Genomic DNA, 20,281 nt, shown 5'->3' with positions numbered 1-20,281 from the left:
CCCCATAGCTGAAATCACTCTGCACACAAGTTTGCAGCACCTCATTGCTCTGGATTTGTTGTCTTTAAAGAGAACAGAAACCAATCAGCTGAAGATGCTTCTTAAGCAGAAGATGGGATACAGATGAGTGTCTACAGATAATGGCTGGACAGAATGCGGGCGGAGGGAGGGGGATCCGTTTAGCTAGCCAAGCTCCTGCTGAGCTCTTCTCTCCCGTCCCTCCAGCTCGAAGTGAGGTTCCTGTCACCAGCTCGGGAGGGTTTTGATGACAGCAGCCTGAAAATCAAGCGCTCTCCTTTCCTCTCTGAACATGACCCAACAAGCCCGCATTTCCTTTCCTGCTGTCAGCAAGGCCCCGCTGCTATCATCACCTGAGGCTGAGTTTCTGCAAAGCCCCCATGACGTTCTCTCGAGTAAGGGAGTATTTGTCTTCGGCCTTCAACCTTTCTTCCAGCATGCGAAGCAACCGGGGATTCTGAGAGAGGTACAGTCGACCTGGGACAAACAAGGAGGAGGAGGAGTCTGGAGAGAGCAGTCTGGGCCATCCACTCTTTGAGAATTTTTTAAACTGTTTGATTAGCAACAGCTCTCAGAACAGTGGACAATTTTTCTTCAGAAGCAGTTTCTACTACTCCCCCTCAAGATTCAGAGTGCCAGGTAGGCTTGGGACCACATGGCTTGGACCACAACACCTGTTGGAGCACCCCTCCCAACTCCAATCTATCCAGACACTACGCTCTGCCTCTGGGGACTTCCTCAGGGTGCCAGGAGGGCCCTTCTAGAGGTGCCCCCATCATTGGAACAACCTCCTTGCTGCAGCCCACCTGGCACCAAACAGACAGTCCTCTTTGTAGAGGCCTTTAAAGACATTCCCGGGCATTCTGGGGCTTGATACATAGCCAAGTGTCTGTCTTTTACTAATGGCTAGGTCTTTTTTAATTGACTTTTTATTGTCTTTTAATTTTTTAATAATTATTTTAAATTCTTAATGTTTTTCTCTACTGTATTTCACTGTTGTTGTTACATTGTTGTAAACTGCCCAGACAGCTTTGGCTATGGGTGATACAGATAATTAATAACCCTAACTATAGTGACACAAGCCAACCAGCACTGAAAAGCCAGCACCTGGCTGCAGCCCCAGTGACGGTGGCACACAAATGGTCCCATCGTGCAAAACGGCAGCTCCCCCTTCGGTCCCTCTCACCTTCAGCCAGCGAGGCAAACGCATTGACGAGCCTGGCCGTATACTGACGAACAACCTCACTCTTCGACTGTATCAGCATCAGCACGCTCCTCTGAAAGAGACAGAAAACAAAAGCCCAGCTGCTATGGAAATACTGCAAGGCAACCCGCGAAACCCAAAGCTGAACAAAAAGCACGTCTGGATGCCTCCCAGTGGGAAGGTGGAGAATGGGGAGATGTCCCAGGGCACCGCAGGGATACAGCCATCGGAGCAGAATGCCTGGGCCTTCTTCAGCAGTCGGATCTGTGATGGCATGAAGCAGAGCGCCCCCCCCCCATGGTCCCCTCCCTCACGCTTGCTCTCTGTGCTGTTTTTTGCCTTGAAGACAGAGCACCCAAAACCACACCAAGCTGCACAAGGGCACGTGCCCAGGGCTTGCTGCGCCTCCGTTCACGAGCAGAGGCCTTGGGCCTGGCCTGCAGCCCAACAGAGATTCTAGGGCCAGGTAACCAGCTCAGCTCCCCCCAGCTGCACAGAATGTGGATAGGGAGACATGCCCACGTGCGGGTGGGGGTTGCAAGCTTCACGGTCACTTGTTTAGCCTGGAATCTGCCTCTGCAGGGTCCCTGGGGCGAAGGGCTCTTCACCCAGCTAGCACTGCTCTCTTCACACGAGAAGCAAGATGCCAGCCTCAAGCTGCGCAGGCCGACCCTGATTGTACCACTGCTAACCTGGGCGCTGCTGTAGCAATCCAAGAGGTCGTTGTTGATGTACGCCTGCAAAACCGTATCCCTCTGCTCACCCGGATGGGATGTTGTTAAGCGCTACAAAAGAAGAAGAGTAGGTACCTATGAATTACTAATAATTAAAAATATTATACAGATACAGAAAGAATGTCTGTGTAAGAAGAAACTCTTTCATCTCTCTCTCTACCAAGTAACCATCCTGTGTGGTAGTACTTAAATATCAGAAAGGACTTAAGGACTAGCAACTTGTCCAAGATGGTTCTATGAGTCTGCAACCAAAGCTCTGTGACTTCTGCATTTCAAGAGAAACTGGCACTGGGCTTATTTCTGGGCTCAGACATCAGCACTGTGGTCCCTCTCAGAACCCGAGGAACATTTTATGAGGGGGCTCACTTTGCTCCCCGGGCCACCCACTGACCTGGTTTCTCTGTTTCATCCCGTCTGACTGAAACACAGGCTGAGGACAGACAGACGTTCTGGGAAGTAGCACTCGCCCATCTCTGCTGCTCAAATACAATTTCCATAGCGCTCGGTCAACAAAGCGCGCCACTAACCGGGATGGCTTTTCAAGTTCTCCAGCAGTTCTCTGCTGCATGAAATTCAAATTCCTCCTTTTCAAGTTCAAAGCCACCTGTCAGTGGGATCTTACGGTGCAACCCACCAAGCCAAAAATAATGAGGCGGTGCAGTGCAGAGAATGCAAAAAGAGCTCGGAACAGACCAAACCAGCAGGAGAGCGGAATTCATCTCGACAACTTAACATTTCGTTCCATCCTTTGTTTAGCACGGGGTGATGTTGCCAGCTTTCTGACAGCACACTCATCTAAAGTCCATTCTGACTGCTCTCCAGGTCACCCACCCAGCGCAATGCCTGCAGTAAGAAGGCTTTCAGGCGGTCACTCCCATCAAGAAGATCTTTCTTTAGCTTCTCATAATCCAATGATGGCAAGAGCGGCACTTCCTGAATCTTCCTGAACAACAAATGAAAAAGGAGCACTTGTGAAAAATTTGGCAAACACATTTGAACCCAGCCAAGTGAGAACTGTTTTTACAAGATCACAGAGAGAGTCTCACTCTCAGGGAGATGGAAAACCCTTGTCAGAAACAGCCAGGCTGCTAGCCTGGAGGGGAGTTCCTTGAGTGGTTATCTGTGCAACTCACACATCAGGCTCCTGCGCAAAACTCCTTTTGGGAAATTCTATTGCTAGACAAAAGCTTTGGCTGGATCCCACCTTACAAAGGAAGAATTCAGGCAGGTAGCACGGAACTGCAGGGATGGTGTCAGGAAAGCTAAAGCTAGGAATGAATTGAGGCTAGCAAGGGATGCTAAAAGCAACAACAGAGTCTTCTTCAGGTATGACGAAAGTAAAAGACAAAGGAAAGCAACGGGGGTCCAGCTACTCAGTGTGGACGGCAAAATGACAACAGAAGACAAAGAAGGGCAGAAGTGCTCAACTCCCACTTTTGCTCAATCTGCTCCCAAAAGGAGAGCTACGACCTTCCTCATAAATCACAGAATCATTGCATGCTAGAGTTGGAAGGGGCTACAAAAGCCGCTGGGGGTCCAACTCCCTGCTCAGCACAGGGCTCCAAGCTGAACCGCCCCTCTTAGATGGCTGCCCAGCTGCAACCTGAATACGCCCTGGACTGGCTTCCATGCCTGCCTATCTTCCCTCCAAATGGCAACCCTCGAGGGACCTCCCTCATGGGCCTGCACACTCCCCTGGACATGGCCCAGCCGCCTGCCTGCCTGTCCGGCCCTTCTGTCAAGCAGCTCCTTACCCGCTCGAGTAGCACTGCTGCTCCAGAGCAGCACTGCAGGAGCACTCCTCTGTGCTGCCATACTTGGTGCCCCTGTGCAAGCACACCCACCCACACAACCCCTCCCCTCTCTGTGTGGCTCCATGGAAACTGAATGGACGGCACTTCACCGTGGACGCTGGGCTCGGATGTAATGACAAGCCACGCCTGCATGGTGTCCACTGTCGCTTGCTCTTACTGGCAAACCCAGCCTCTGTTTACAGCACTTAACCTGGGTGCACACACCTCCAAGAATGCTGCCATATCCGTTGACTTTCATCTCTTTAACACACACCACTATTTCTTACAAGGTGACAAAGAAATAACCAACATTTAAAAGACAAATACTTACACAGGGGCTAGCGATGCTCTTAACATCGTCGAGGCCTGTAGTTTAAAGAGAGAAAATGTGCAAAATGTAAAGGCAAAACTAACCACGGCTTATGGGGTCTTTTAGTTTAGCAATCAGGGTTCTCCTAAGGAGGCTTATGGGGTATTTACCAAGAATGTGACACAAAAATGCAACAACGTTTAAGAATGCAGAAGGGGAAGGGCTAGTGCATCATGGTAAGGCAACTTGCGAATAAGCCACCACCTGTTGCTTGCTCACGCACTAACCCCATAGATGATCAGTTGCTCTGAAGCTGGCCAGGGCTGGTTTCTGCACTCAGCTTTCCCACCCAGTTGGCTACATCTTCCAGGTGCCCTGATGCATCAGACTGTAAGCAAGGAGAAATTTTCTGGGCCCTTAGGAGCACCGGGAACATTTGCAAGACCCCCGCCCCCACCCCACATGGAATTGCACACCCGCAAAAGAGGGTAGGGCTTGTCTGTCTGCTATCAGCCAAGCGTGTCGGCCGTGCCTGTGTCCTCCGTGTCAGCCGGGTTGCTCTAAATTATAATGAAGTAAGAACGCCCACCCTGAAGTGCCTTCCCTCTTGCTGCCAGACATTGGCAGCCCCCTCCCCACATCCTGCCCGTTACCTCCCTCTGTTGGCACCTGTCAGACACACTTATGGGACACACAATGGTGAAAGGGCTGCTAAAAATACAAAATCTCATGGCAAAGCAGAAAAATGGGGTGAAACATTATCAAAATTTCAAGGCAGAGCAGGACAGGAAGGGGGAAATTGCACAAATCTCACGGCAGATCATGAAAAGGGGTAAGTGCACAAGTCTCATGGTGTAGCAGTAAAATGAAGGCAAAATTGTGCAAATTACAAGCCAAAGCAATGAAATCGATGGGAAATTTCTTTCAATTTCCTAGCAGCAGACATCCAGCAAGCACACCTGCACTGAATGGAAAAGAAATTTTTAAAAAGAAAGAAAGACTGAGAAAGCAGTTAGGACACTCCAGTGATCTTCATTCCTTGTTTTTTAGGATCATATGGTGGAGGGCTTTGGGAAGAAATGAAGGAGGATGACAATAGTACTAACAAGACAGTGAGAAGTGGCAGCAGGTTCCTTCCTAGACAGCTCTGCAGCTGTTCCTGACAACTCACGAAGAAGTCAACCTGCTGAGTTCAGAGGACATGAGAAGACACCTGCAGAATCCGTATTCACGCAACATGACAACACACCACTGGTGATCAGCCATGCGTGTGAGTCCACCTGGGTTGCAGCACTGTGCAAACCAGCTGAAGATACTAAAAACAAGCAGTGAAATAAAGAGCACAGATTTACCTGAGGACGTGGCAGTTAACCAGCCAATTTCTGGAGGACCATCATCTATTGTTTTTACAGGTATTCATGCAAAAAATGCTGCCTTGCTCAGGCCGATCTGATCCTACAAGGCGCCTCCTTGTGCTTCTGAGCAAGAGCTGTGTACTCAGGATTACTTAATACAAATCAGTTATGCTTTTCATTAAGAGATGCTGAGGTATACATTCTTGCTTTGTAAATTGAACCACAGGGATGAGAGACAGACCGACCGACCGACCGACCGAGAGATGTAAACTGTCTGGAAATACTGAAGTCACTGGAAAAGCCCAGTTTTCTTTCAAGGAAAAACTCAAAAGTCTTGAAAGATAAACCAATATGCAATATTTATTTTTACATCTTTACTAATCTTTGCAAATCTAAAATTGCCCATGGCTTTAGGACAGCCCTTTCCAACCTGGTGCTCACCAGGTATTTTGGACTGCAGTGCCCATGAGGCCCAGGCAGCATGGGCGAAAGTCAGGAATGCTCGTTGGGCACCATCATGATTATCCTCATCTCCTCATTTGTACACTGCCCAAAAGCTGAAGTTGTAGGCCTAAACAACTGGAAGGTCCCAAGTTGGGAAAAGTTGCTTTAGGAACATAAATGTTGCTATGCATAGCTTAGTTTGCTCATAAAGTTTCATTAAAATCAAAAACTTTGAAAAGTTAACTCAGTACATTTGTAACTACTGCCTGAATAAGCTATAATTTTAAATGCATTATACCAAATTACCATTTTATGAGCAAAATGGCAATGTTTTAATATATTTTAGGTTTTTATTTTATCTCTGAGCAGAGGGAACTTCAGCAAATAGCTAATAAAGCATCTGAATCACCCTAAAAACTGAAAGAAATGAGAAGAACTGAAGGAAGACTGGGAAATTTCTAATTTAGAGAATTATACTAATTGACTGCTACAGCATTTAACCAGAACAAGCCCAGAAATGCAGGACTGTACAGATCAAAACCCCAAGTGTTAATATTGCACCTTTTACTTACATGTTGGGAAGCTAAACATGAGTTAGAGATCCCTAAATATCTTTCAGTGATAGATTAGATTAATAATTTTTAATAAGGAATAGAAGAAATAACTATGCTGAAAATCTTAGAGGATTTAAAAAATGCTTTCTCCCATGACTTCATTCTTTCCAGAAATGTTACATCGCTTGCCTTTGTATAAAAGTTCTTTTACTGCATAGATTTAGAAAACAGGGAATAAAGGCTCAGTAAAATTAAAACATTTTATTAAGTATTCTAAAGGAGAGTATATCACAATAAATTTGTCCAATTTTTCAGAAAAGAACAATTGTTGGTACTTGGGGGGGGGACTAGGTTTTCCATATTTTTTCCTGTTTTTTTTTTCTCCAGTTTTTCACATCCCTAAGAGGTATTTTTTTAGGAACTACTATTTAATAATTAGTACTCAAGTTTACTTTTTTGCTTTTCTCTCCATGCATGCAAGAAAGAGAGGCAGGCAGGCAGCAGAGTAGCTCGATGTATGTAAGAGACAAAAGAAGATAATGTCACTTTCAACTGCCCCTCTCTATCCACTTTAAAAACCTTAACATTCCTATAAAGAAGGCAAAGATCATCCCATGGAGCCCCCCAAACACGTACCTCCAAGGGAAAATGGTTCATGGCGGAAATAAGCCCCCCCCCCGCCCCCCTCTGAATTAGGGCACAAATGCAGTGATATCCAGAAAGTTTTAATACTATTTCTCAGTTTCAATCACAAGGTTTTGCTTAAATTACTTGTTAGGTGGGCCCAAAAAGAACAATCATCCTGTGAAGATTTCTCTGTTACCCATTTCAATGATGACAATAGGTGCCATTGATTCCCAGAATATTCGTCATCATCTTTTTGTTGTGATTATGACTTATCACTTTGCAAAATCCTTTCTGACCCACTCATGCCTTAAAAGATTGGTCTTCTCTCCTAACGCGGTTCTTTTATGGCAGGCTCTATAATCAGCACTTATTGTTCAGTGCTGGAGCTGGGAAGCTTTAGAAGACAAAGGGCGTGGAATGTCAAAGGGAAGATTGTATTACACCATTCAACATACCATCAGAACACTTGGGGTTTCGCAAAGCTATCCTATGTAACACAAGGAGCATCTCTCTCACAAACGGGTAAGTGTGTACCTGTATAGGACATCATTTCATATTATGCTTAAATCAATGAGTGATGATACATAATAGCCAATTAAAAGCCTCACAGCCTTAAAACTAAGCGGTTCTCCTTCAGTATACGGTTTGCCTTTCACACTAGGAATGGCCTCCAGACGTATTATGTTCTACTTAAATCTATTTCCCCAGCACTCATTTGCATTCATTTTCCTGGATACTGTTGATTAAGGGTGACAATCGTTTCATTGCCACATTGCTGCTGGACCCCACCCTTTCCTGACCAATCATCAAAAGTCATCTAAGTATTACAATAAAATCATGCCACAGAGGGTCCCAGAGGCGACCGGGGGGGGGGGGCATCCTTGACTTAGTCTTGACCAGTAGGGAGGAGCTGATAGATGAAGTACAGATTAGGGGAGCTCTGGATGCGAGTGATCACTCCATCCTTTGCTTTGAGATCAGGGGACTGGGGACATGCAGCAGGTCGAGCACTAGAAGCTGGGACTTCAAGAGGGCCAGCTTTGGCCAACTGAAGGCCAGACTGGGGAAAGTCTCCTGGGACAGGTTACTGGAAGGTAAGCAAGTTGAGGAGGGGTGGACGGCACTCAAAAGGGAGGTTTTGGAGGCGCAAGCCTTGACGATACCTCTAGTTGGTAAGGTGGGGAGGCGGAGGAGAGCACCGCCATGGATGCGAAGGGAGGTGGTTAGAGGGATTAGACGAAAGAGGAACCTCCGTAGGAAATGGGTACTGGGGCAAACAGACAAAAGGGTATACCGGGAGGAGGAGACCCGTTGCAGAAGGATTCTTCGCAAGGCTAAGGCTGATTATGAGCTGAGACTTGCCAAGAATATCAAGAGCAACAAAAAGGGCTTCTTTCAGCATGGAAATAGGAAGAGGAAGGGGAGACAAGTGGTGGGACCACTAAATAAGGAGGAAGGAGATCCAGTGACTGATATGAGGGAACAGGCACAGATGCTAAATGACTATTTTGCCTCTGTGTTCTCCCCAAAGCAGGATGGGGTAGATCCGCATAGGAGATTAGATGAGGCCAGGGACTTAGGGGCACAGATTAGAGTCACCTCCCCCTAGAAGTCGAGGGGCTCCTCAGGGCATTGGACATTACAAAGGCACCAGGCCCTGATGGGTTACACCAGAGAGTACTTAGGGAGTTGGCAGGGGTTCTCTCACGCCCACTGGCCTCCATTTTTGAGGCCTCGTGGAGAACGGGTGAAGAGCCAGGGTGGTGGTTAAGGGCATGGGACTGGGACTCAGGCGATCTGGGTTCTAGTCCCCACTCAGCCATGGAACCAACTGGGTGACCTTGGGCCAGTCACAGACTCTCAGCCCAACCTACCTCACAGGGTTGTTTTGTGGGGATAAGATGGAGGAGGAGAATGATGTAAACTGCCTTGAGCCCTTTGTAGGAAAAAGGCAGGATATAAATTGAAATAAATAAATAAAAGTTCCAGAGGACTGAAGGGTGGCATCAGTGGCCCCAATTTTCAAAAAGGGTAGTAGAAGGGGAATTATAGACCAGTTAGCCTTATATCCATTGTAGGAAAAACAATGGAAAGGCTCGTAACAGTGAGGGATATAGTGATGCTAGATAGGGAAGGGAGGCTGGCAGCCACACAGCACGGCTTCCGCAAAAACAGGTCCTGCCAGACAAACCTTGTGGAATTCTATGGCAAGGTTTCGAGATGGCTAGATGGAGGGGATGTGGTGGATGTGGTTTACCTGGGTTTCAGCAAGGCCTTTGACAAAGTGCCCCATGATATCCTGGTGGAGAAATTGAGGAGTTTTGGGATACACCAAAGCACTGTCCAGTGGATTAGGGCATGGTTGACTGACTGAAAGCAGAGGGTAACCATTAGTGGGGAATCATCGGGACGGCGGCCAGTGACAAGCGGGGTCCCCCAGGGCTCTGTCCTGGGGCCGATCCTGTTTAATCTTTTCATTAACGACATGGAAGAAGGGGTGAACAGTCTGCTGATCCAATTTGCAGACGACACTAAAACTGGAGCAGTGGCCACAACTGAGGAGCAGGTACTCCAGATCCAAAAGGATCTGGACAGACTATGGAAGTGGGCAGGAGACAACAGGATGGCATTCAATGTGGATCAGTGCAAGGTCTTGCACTTGGGGCATAGGAATGGGTGTCATAAGTACAGGTTAGGTGACAAGTGGCTGGAGAGCAGCACTTGTGAAAGGGACCTTGGGGTGCTGGTTGACTGCAGGCTGAACGTGAGTCAGCCGTGTGATGCAGTGGCCAAGAGGGCGAACGCCACCCTTGGGTGCAGAGCCAGAAGTGTGGCTTCTAGATCGAGAGAGGTGTTACTGCCACTCTATACAACTCTGGTGCACCCGCAACTGGAGTATTGTGCTCAGTTTTGGGCCCCTCATTACAGGAAGGATATAGCCAGGTTACAGTCAGTGCAGCATAGGGCCACAAGGTTGGTGGCCAGTTTGCAGGGGAAGCCGCATGAGGTGAGACTGAGGGAACGGGGTCTCTTCAGCCTGGAGAAGAGGAGACTCAGAGGGGATCTGTTGGTGACATACAAGTATCTGAGGGGATATCACACGGAGGTGGGTAGAGACCTGTTCTCCCCTGCAGAGGAAGGCAGGACACACTCCAACAGAGCAAAGCTCAGGGAACCAAGCTTCAATATGGATGCCAGGAAGCACTTCCTGTTAGGACCCCGAGGGTGTGGAATGGGCTTCCACGGAAGTGGTCGAGGCCACATCAATGAGGGTGTTCAAGGATAGGCTAAACATGCACATGGTGGGCATGTTGTGAGCGTAGCCGGCTGGAGCCAGGGGTCAGACTAGATGGCCCAGCAGACCCCTTCTGACTCACTCTGTTTCTATGTTTCTAACAACAAGCAAACAATGACTAGTGTTCAGGAACTTTAAAAGCTTGCAACAGAGACATGGGGTGAAAGAGGAAGCACCTGCTGTGGTGGCAGGTGGATGCTGAAGAGAACCATTCCAAGTAGGGATGGCCAGATACGGTAAGTGAGGTCATCAGTAAAATTTTGAAATAAAGCGTGTTTGTCTTCAAGGCTCCAGCCAACGAGCCATGTCCTCTTCCAGGGTAATCTGCCCCACAGTTGCTGAACCCCACTGATCAGGGTGGGCGAGGATATTGCTCTGAGGTTTTTTCCCTAATTATTATCCGCACTTCTGCAAACCCTGAGGCTCCCTAAAGCATGCCAGTATCTCTGTCTACATGGCTCTCTAAGCCCCACAATTAGATGAGGAGAAGCAAACAAATCCTGGGATCTGGCCTCATACTGGGCCTCCAAGGAGTGCATGCTTGCGTGAAGAACGCCCCAGTTCCACCTCTAGTTAAAAGGGCCAAGTAAGAAGTGGCAGGAAACCTAGGGGCCTGCCCTGGGATAAGAAACCCCAGTGCATTCTTCCTGTGCTCCTTGACGCACGTATGGAAGGCATGCACAGGCCTCCCATCAGAGATCATGCCCATGCACCTGGCACTAGGCAAGTCTGGCAGGGTGGGGAGAGAGAGATGAGACCTGGAAGCACAAACAGCGAAAACGAAGCTGCCGTTCTCTGGGCGCATCATGAGAAGACCAAACTAACTGGAAAAGACGATCATGCTAGGGAAGGTTAAAGGCAGAAGAAGAGGAAGGCCAAATATGAGAAAGATGGACTCTATAAAAGAAGCCACAGCCTTGAGTTTACCAGAGCTGAGCAGGGTTGTCAAGAACAGGAGATCTGGGGGGACATTCATTCATGGGGCCCTCAAAGGTCAGACAGAACTGGATGGCACATAACCACAATGAGCCTCAGGAGGATGTATTTCCACACAAGGGCATTCTCCCCTTGATTGCTTTGAAAAAATGCAGCTGGAAGTCCTCAAGAAACTGAATTGTGCACTCAGCACCTCACTCTGTGATTTCCACACTTCCACAAGATCCCCATGGCCTGGGCTATCAAGAAAAGCTTGTGAGAGCAATACATGAGCCAGTCTTCTTGGGAACAGCCCTCGCGACACTTTATGGGAGGAGCATGAATGGTTCTAAACAGGATGGTGACTCTTTCTGGAAGGGGGGGGGCTTTCTGTTCCCAGGCTCTAGTTACATCTTCAGCTTAGCAGCCAATATCCTCTTCCTACAAAGAATGCACTGGCTGTGGGCAATCTGGAATGATCCGGAAGATCTCTTGGCGATGATGCTTGAATGCAAATGGCCATCTGGGCTGCAGAAGAGGCCGGCTGAGCCTTCGACAATGGCTGCTGTTGAAGATGCATTTTAAAACCATCTGTATTTTTCAAATCTGTACCTTTATTCATCGTGTACAGGCCATGCTGGACTCGTATGACGAAGACTCCTGGACTGATAAGCATTATTTTAATGACAAAAACATTTCTAATTCACCTTCAAAACAAATTCTGCTTAATAATTAAAGACAGGCCCTGCCTCAAAGCTTATGAGTAGAGGTAGAAGGGGAGAGAGTGCCACAGCAGGAATGGGGATCATGATTAACCTGGCCATTATTTGGAAGTGCCACTAGAAGTTCAGCTTTTAGGCATTTCAATCACCTCTCTTAATCTGGCAAATTATAATGAAAAACACACATTTGTTGTAAATCAAAAGCTTAGAAAACTATAGGTGATGTATTTGAAGAGGCATTTTCTCCCTGCTCTCCCTCAACACATGAGGAAACACCACTTTTAAGGTGGCATCCACTTCAACACAGGCATGCTTAACTATATAAAAACAATGCGCTGCTCCCCCCACAAGCTTCCAAAGTTACTCCTTTGTGTATTCATCAGATTTTATTAATTAACTGACACATTCACTAAACTCATACAATCAATGAACAAGAGCTTTTTAACCGGATGACAGCCCCAGATACTACACAAAGCTAATCGGACGGGCAATTACATGGCGCCTTCTCATGCAAGCATTCCAACCTTGCGTACGTTCTGCCATATAGAGGTGTTCTGGATGCACAGCAAGCAGAGCAAGTACAACTGCTAAGGAGCAGGTGGAGAGGTGGTAAAAGGATGCATGAGGCAATGTGAAAAAGGGACAAAAGAAGAGATGCAGGAACTTACATATTCATCCTCACACGGGCTCATACAGCAATATCCCTTTAGAGGTAAACAGGGCACACATTAAAATAAAAGAGATGAAGAAAACAAGAGTTAAGAGAAATCACATAGAGACACTCAGCAGTTTAGTTAAAATCTGTTTAAGGAGTGAGAGAGAGCAATTTCAGAAAGAAAGGTGCATCTTTGCTTTATGCCCTGGATACCTATTCTCACTTCATCATTATTTCTGATTGGCTCTACAAAATAGCAGGAAAGGGCAGGAAAAGGGAATGTTTTGCAGAAGACTGATGACAAACAGGTGACGCAGCGCATAGTTGTATGCATGTACAGACAAAGAAGAAGTCCTACAATTCCCGTCATTCCCTAGCCAATATGGGGAATGTTGGGAGTTTGGGGATTTTCACTATCTGACATGCAGATAGGATTGTGCCTTCAAGCAGATTCAGCTGTCAAAGTGAAATGAGCAGGGGGAGGGAGAGGGCAGTCCTATTATGACTCATGCTCATTCTTGACTAGAAGTGACTTCTGGATGGCATCCAGCTGGGGAAAGTTGGTCTTAGGTCAGGGGTAGCTGTGCCACTTACAAGGAAAACACTATGGAAGGAAGATTACAATGGGAACCGCAGTCCAGCACATCGGGAGGGTACCAGATTGGGAATGGCTGCAAGAGTCACTCTGCAGGCCTCTGAAATGGACTGGCCATTTCTACTAATAAGGGACTAATAACACGTGGTCATAAGTGGCTTCTGGGGATCAGTGACTAGACACATGCCCTCCCCACTGACAGCCAGCCTTGGTTCCCATCTCAGCCAGGCCAGGCAATGGGTCTTCCTGGGATCAGTGTCCACCCCAACTCACAAGGAGTGACCTCAAAAGAGCGGATCAGTGACTCATATCTGCAATTTGATAAAGCAACCATAAAGTAGGTCACAAGGACTAAGGGGGAACGTCAACCTCCTCCAGAAATCAGCGAATAAGGATGTTAACACTGATGCTTTGGGTATTTTCCAGCTGTATCTTTAAACTGCCCACTAACTGAAGTTCCTTCATCAGTTCACATGGTTCGTTTAACGTAGCAACCCACCACAGTTGGCCAGTTCTTAGTCGGCTGACATGCTGTATGAAGCAGGAGCAGCTCTGGCACAGCATCTTATTTTTCACAGAAAAGCCACCCTAAATGCCTTGTTCTGGCTCTCCTTCTATGTGGATTTTCAGTCAATTACCTTCATTAAGCAAACTACACACAAGCAAGCGTTGTCTCAGGCTACAGACAATATCCTCCTGCAGCTTAGAGCGAGAGAATGTTCCAGGCTGGCTTTGCTTAACACAGGACCTTGTACGCTTCAGCTAGTTCGAGCGTCATACCAAAGCACTATCAAGAGGCACAGCCCATCCTCCTCAAGCTGAGCTGCTTATCACGGTGCCACTTCAGGGTGGGTCTTTCCACAGAGTCAGCTTCCTGCTTGCAAGTCCCCAAGTCCTTTTCCATCTGATACCTAACTCTTGAGCATTATTACTATCACTTTCATTTTTCATTTCTGTATCACCCCACAGAGCTGAACCTCTCTGGACAGTTTATAACGATGCATGAAAACAAAGCAGTAACATACCAATCTCACAAACTAAAACAAAAACAAACTATTGAAATGCATTTTAAATAGCTAAAATATACAGTAGAACTGACCTGTAAAAGGAAAACAAAATCATTTGGGATGAGCAATTCCCCCCAACCCCTGGCTTGTTGAGTATTGCTTCAGCAAGAAGATGCCAAGTTTGGCACCAGTAGGACTACAGCGGGAAGCCTGTTCCATAGACGGGGGACCACCACAGAGAAAGCCCTCCCCCCGTGGCCCCTCGGAGCCTCCTCTGGAGTTTGCCCTTGCAGGAAAACCCCAGAGGTTGAATGGCCCCACTGAGGAGTTCGCAGTCAGGAGAGGTGCTCAGACAAGTATTACGGCGCTGAGTCATGTGATGCTTTCTTGGTTAAAGCCAGCAGCTTGAATTGGGCCCAGAAGCATTAAGACAGCCGATGCAAGTGGGCCAGAACCGGCCTTATTCTGTTTGGACGTAGAGGTCCCAGTATCAGTCTAGCTGCCACATTCTGTGCCAGCGGCAGCTTCTGCGCCAGTGTGTGACTGGTGGTAACGTAAATATTAAAATTTTGCCCAAGACGATCCAAATTCTTCAGCAAAGAACAGTGAATTCAAAAACAAGGATAGATTATGCAAGCGGAACATAAAATTCTGTTATTTTTGCACCATTTTTTCTTGCAGTACTGCTGCTTTCCCTCTTATACACCAGCTGTCCTAAGGACAGACTGGGTTCCAATCACTTGGGAAGGAGACCCTTGCCACTGAAAATCTTGTGTGAGCCTTCCCAGGTTTTTGCATAGGCCTGCACCGATACAATACAACAAATGAGTTCAGATATCAAGGCCCCAGTGAACTGCATTGTACAATAATAAAGGAACTGGCAGAGGAAATCTCAGAACCACTGTCTATTATCGGTGAGAAATCAAGAAGGATGGGGGAATTCCCAGACGGCTTGAGAAGGGCTGATGCTGTTCTTATCTTCAAGAAGGGAAAGGAAGAACTACAGACCACACATCATGACACCTACTTCTGGGAAAATTCTGAAGCAGTCAATCTGCAAACACCTTCCAGGTAACACAGTGATTACATAGAAACATGGCAAGTCAGAAGGGGGCTCCCGGGCCATCTAGTCTGACCCCCGGCGCCAGCCGGCTCCGCTCACGACATGCCCACCCTGTGCACATCCAGCCTATCCTTGAACACCCTCATGGATGGGGCCTCAACGACCTCCCGTGGAAGCCCTTTCCACACCCTCGGGGTCCTGACTGTCAGGAAGTGCTTCCTGGCATCCAAATGGAACCTTGGCTCCCTGAGCTTTGCTCCGTTGGAGCGTGTCCTGCCTTACTGGAAGCCAATATGGATTCCTCAAGAACAAATCTTGCCTGACTAATCTGATCTCATTTTTTGATTGGGAAACCTCCCTGATGGACTGTGGGAATGCTGTGGACATAATATGTCTTGACTCCAGCAAAGCTTTGGACAAAGTGCCCCGTGATATCCTGCTTAGCAAACCAGCTCAAAGTGGGTTAAATGGAACACGGTTCAGGGGGATCCACACCTGGCTACAGTGAGACTCCAAGAGTGCCAGTCACTGGCACTCAAACCAGTGCCACTGGACCTTCTCAAACTGGGGAGAGGTAACGAGTGGGGTACCGCAGGGTTCAGTCCTGGGCCCACTGCTCTTCAAGATTTTCATTAATGATCTGGATGAGTGCAAGGAGTACCTAGCAGATTTGCAGACGGCACAAAACTGGGTGGAATACCTAATACCCTGAAAGACAGAAACAAAATTCAAGGTGATCTTGATATGCTGGAGCGCTGGATTGAAAACAACGGAATGAGATTCAATAGGGACAAAACCCAAGTTCAGCACTTAGGAAAAAGAAACCAAAATGCATTGCTACAAGATGTGGGATACTTGGTTCAACAATGACACATGTGAGAAGGATCTTGGAAATAAATGTTGTAGGTGACAAGCTGAAGATGAGTCAACAATATGATGTAGCTACAAAAGGGGGGAATGCTGTTTTGGGATGCATTAATAGAAAGTATCGCTTCCAAATAATGCGACGTTCTAGCTCCCCGTTACTCAGCGCTGATTAGGCCTCATCGGAAGCAGTGCGCCCAGTTCTGGGTATCAGAGTTGAGGAAAGCTGGAAAAGGTTCAGAGGAGGAGGATGCAGGGCCTGGACACAAAGTCCTGTGAGGAGAGATGGAAAGGGCTGGGCAAGTTTAGCCTCAAGAAGAGAAGACTGGGGGAGATCCAAGAGCACTCCTGAGGTTCCTGAAAGGCTGTCACTCAGAGGAAAGCCAGGCTCTCTTCTCACTCATCCCAGGGTGCAGGACATGGCACGATGGGATCCCGCTACCAGAAGCTGGATTCTGGCTGAACATCAGGAAGACCCTCCTGACAGTTACAGCAGTGCAACAATGGGACCCCATGCCCTAGGGAGGGGGTGGGCTCTCCCACACTACAGACATTCGTGATGCAGCTGAACAGCCATCTGAGAGGGATGGTTTAACGTGGACCCGACAGCCTTCTGGCCCTCCCAACCCCACTGTTCTACAATTCTGAAACAAATTTAGCTGCTATTTTGGTCTGCTGGCAGACAACAAAACAGTATTTTTAAAAAAAAAAATAATAGTTGATGCCACTATACATTTGTTTTGTATTTTTATCTGTATTTTATACTTTAAATTGTTATTAGTTTTATATTGTGGTTTTTTATCTTCTGATTGGAGCTGCCCAGAGGTGCTGTGGCACAAATCTTTTCAATAAATAAATAAATAATAAAATAAAATAAAATAAAACCAGGAGAAGAATCTGGTGCACTCTGCATCTCTTGATGGGGCACACCAGACCAGCTCCTGAGATCTTACCAAGCTTTTCAAGTGCACATTTGTACTGAGAGGTATTAAAACAGCCTTTCCCAAGGTAGTGCGCCCCACATATGCAGGCTGAGGGTTATGGTAGTCCAACTCCCCTGAAGGGCACCAGTTTGGGGAAGCTGGACCGTAACAGTACTTTGAAAGAAGAAAAACAAAATAACCTCAAGCACCAACGTTTGTGTTCTTCCTCTGCTTTTGCAGAACCAGGGCAGACCCACATGCCTTCTCTGCAGGAACTGATGTCAAAGCATTTTCTTTCACCTCTGAACTACCAGAAGGAGAGTTCTCGTAATTTATTATTGTCTTTCTATCCTGCCTTTCAAAACTACTGACAGTGATGGTAATAAAGTTCACCGAAAAAGGTTTTGAAGACGCTATCTGGGAAGTAGCTGACCTCTTTAAGGGGCTTGTACTTCCCTCCCTCATCATGAATTTCTCCTATTTGTCCCACAAATCTCCTTTCTCTTTCCTTTCTTTCTTCTCTCTCAATTTTAAACTGAGTGTACACATAAGCAATAGAAACTTAAGATGGAATATCCGATTATGAGTTCTAATCCCCACTCAGTCATGAAGCTCCTAGCGTGAGTCACAGACTCAGGCAAACATCCCTCACAGGTTTGCTTTTCTAACAATAAAATGAAGCTATATAAGGGCATCTTGGGTTCCTTGAGGTGAAAAAAAGACAGGATATAAGTGCAATGCAATCATCATCATCATCATTGACTGCATATATGGGGTACCAGTTTTGAATCTTTTTCTTGGATAGCAACTTCCTGCAAATAAAATAGCCCCCAGCATGCCAGGCAGAAAGTGAAGCAAGCACAGTTTGTCTATAAGAGAAACCTCAAAATCCACAGTCCCACTAAATGTATTGTCTGCCTGTAAATTTTGGAGTTTCAAAGGAAAAGGTTTCTAGCCCAGCCCACTCCCTGCTCTGCTAGTTGAAAACTCCACCTCCCCTCTGCAGCCTCAAGTAGGATGGTCCATTCAGGCACCTCATGCTGCAACATTCTGCAGTACTACGTTATTTCCTAAACACTGTAAATGAGACGGAAACATATGCTGCTAGCAACTTAACCTAATGCCTAATGGTACCTTAGAAATCTGCGTACCCTTGCATTAACGTAAGTTGGTTTAATAATGCTCCCTTTCTCAACCTGGCAGTCTACTGTTAATGCAGCCAGTCCAAATGTACATTGAGTCATCCAGGAAAAACTGAAAGCATTTGACTACGTCAACCTACATATTAACAACATTATTCATCAGCTGACAGACAAAAAAAGTCTCAGTTAATTTTATTTTAAAAATGTGGTTGTTGTTCAGTCACAAAGTTGTGCCCAGCCCTTCGTGACCTTACTGACCACAGCATGCCAGGTTCTCCTGCCCCTAACCCTAACCCTCCACTGCCCCCTGGAACGCACCAAACCCCATGTCTGCTGCCCCAGTGACCCCGTCCAGCCACCTCAACCTCTACTGTCCCCTTCTCCTTTTGCCGTCAATCATTCCCAGCATCATGGTATTTCCCAATGAGTCCTTCCCTGTCATTAGGTGGCCAAGGTATTTGAGCTTTCTAAAAATACTTTTTATCAAATGGATGACTACTATGCGATTGGACTGTAAAGCATTTCCTGTAAATGCACAGAAAACACATTAACTCGAGAATCATCATGTTCCTTTCGGCAAGATATTAAGCTCAAACATAAACATGAATGCAACTTGAGTTTCAAGTGCCTGTGCAGTTACAAAAGAATCACACAAAGAATACCGTATGAGTGGCACACCTTTAAGCTGACAGGTCCCCATCAATCTCATCAAGGAAGTAACTTCATTTTAATCACAGGCATTTCCCAGAGCATCTAATGTATTGATGTTCTTGGTTGCAACCTAATTGTCTGGTTTCCTTATCAACTCACAAAATAAAGAGGGACTGGTTGGGGAATGCTAGAATGCTGAACCTTCTAGGATCCTTGCCAAGAAGAGATGGCCCCACCCACTCTCCCAGCCAGGGGAGACTTTGTCTTGCCCGCAATGCTGGGTGCACTACTTTATCCCATAGAAGTGAGAGCAGGGAAAAGTGAAGGGGCACAGCTGGGAAAATCACGGGGGTGCAGGGCAAAACCTCAGCCTTTGATCCCAGGATCAGGCCTGCTCGTATCTGTACAGCCCCGCCTCTCGCTTCAGTGAGCCCATCCTAGGGGCTCCGCAGCCCCATTCTTGGACACAGTAGATAGAAAAGGGCTGTTGGGAATTGCCTTTAACAGAGAGTTCATTTCTATAACTGCATCCCTCCTTAAACCACTTAAACTTCATTCACCCGTCGCAAACCCTGTGAGGAACGCTTGTTCTGATTTTTCAGATGGGGCACTAATCTCAGAGATCAACTGATTCAGTTAGAAGCACCCAGCGAAGTTCACATGGCAAATCAGAGCATTATATCTGAAGTTACTCTCCTGAGTGCATTTATTCAGAAACAAGCCTCGTTGAACAAAGCAGGACAGAATCTGATTGCACACTGCTAGTCTGGCAGCGATTCCGGGAGGCTTTGCTTTCGAGGAGGAGTCTGGAAGTGCCAGTGCATCTTTCCATCTAACAATACATTATAAATATAGAAACACAGAAACAGAGTGGGTCAGGAGGGGCCTCCCGGGCCATCTAGTCTGACCCCCGGCTCCAGCCAGCTCTGCTCACGACATGCCCACCATGTGCACGTCCAGCCTGTCCTCAAACACCCTCACTGGTGGGGCTTCAACCACCTCCTGTGCAAGCCCATTCATAGAAACATAATATAGAAACATAGAAACAGGGTGAGTCAGAAGGGGTCTCCCGGGCCATCTAGTCTGACCTCCAGCACCAGCCGGCTCCGCTCTCAACATGCCCACCATGGGCATGTCCAGCCTGTCCTCGAACACCCTCACCGATGGGGCCTCAGCCACCTCCCGTGGAAGCCCATCTGGAGATTTGGCCAGTGAGGTTAAACTGCCCCATCCCAGCTCTGCTGCTCACAACATGCCCACCATGTGCACGTCCAGCCTGTCCTCGAACACCTGCACTGATGGGGCCTCAACGACCTCTCGTGGAATAAGGAAAACTAAGATTCCAAAAAACCCTGAATTCTGTGTCCATGATTGCCTAACACTGTAAAATATAGACAGAGCCTTGCCTCT

The 20,281-nt window shown here is 47.1% G+C and overlaps 1 protein-coding gene across 1 annotated transcript in view; it reads right to left on the bottom strand.

Annotated features, from left to right (window-relative positions):
- ARMC9 (armadillo repeat containing 9) overlaps nt 1–20,281 on the bottom strand; it is an 87,069-nt gene that overhangs the window by 41,438 nt on the left and 25,350 nt on the right. Inside the window, exons 10-15 of the mRNA XM_044456240.1 lie at nt 12,640–12,675; nt 4,081–4,115; nt 2,788–2,899; nt 1,915–2,007; nt 1,205–1,295; nt 372–495 (exon numbers count right to left, since the gene is read on the bottom strand). Coding sequence (XP_044312175.1) covers nt 372–495; nt 1,205–1,295; nt 1,915–2,007; nt 2,788–2,899; nt 4,081–4,115; nt 12,640–12,675 — 491 coding nt within the window. The remainder of the gene's footprint in view (nt 1–371; nt 496–1,204; nt 1,296–1,914; nt 2,008–2,787; nt 2,900–4,080; nt 4,116–12,639; nt 12,676–20,281) is intronic.

This window comes from Varanus komodoensis, unplaced genomic scaffold, assembly GCF_004798865.1.
Source record: "Varanus komodoensis strain SLA01 unplaced genomic scaffold, ASM479886v1 scaffold82, whole genome shotgun sequence".
In the NCBI taxonomy this organism is placed as follows: domain Eukaryota; kingdom Metazoa; phylum Chordata; class Lepidosauria; order Squamata; family Varanidae; genus Varanus; species Varanus komodoensis.
The sequence above is the reverse complement of the archived record's forward strand: the minus strand, read 5'-3'. Positions and strand labels throughout refer to the sequence as shown.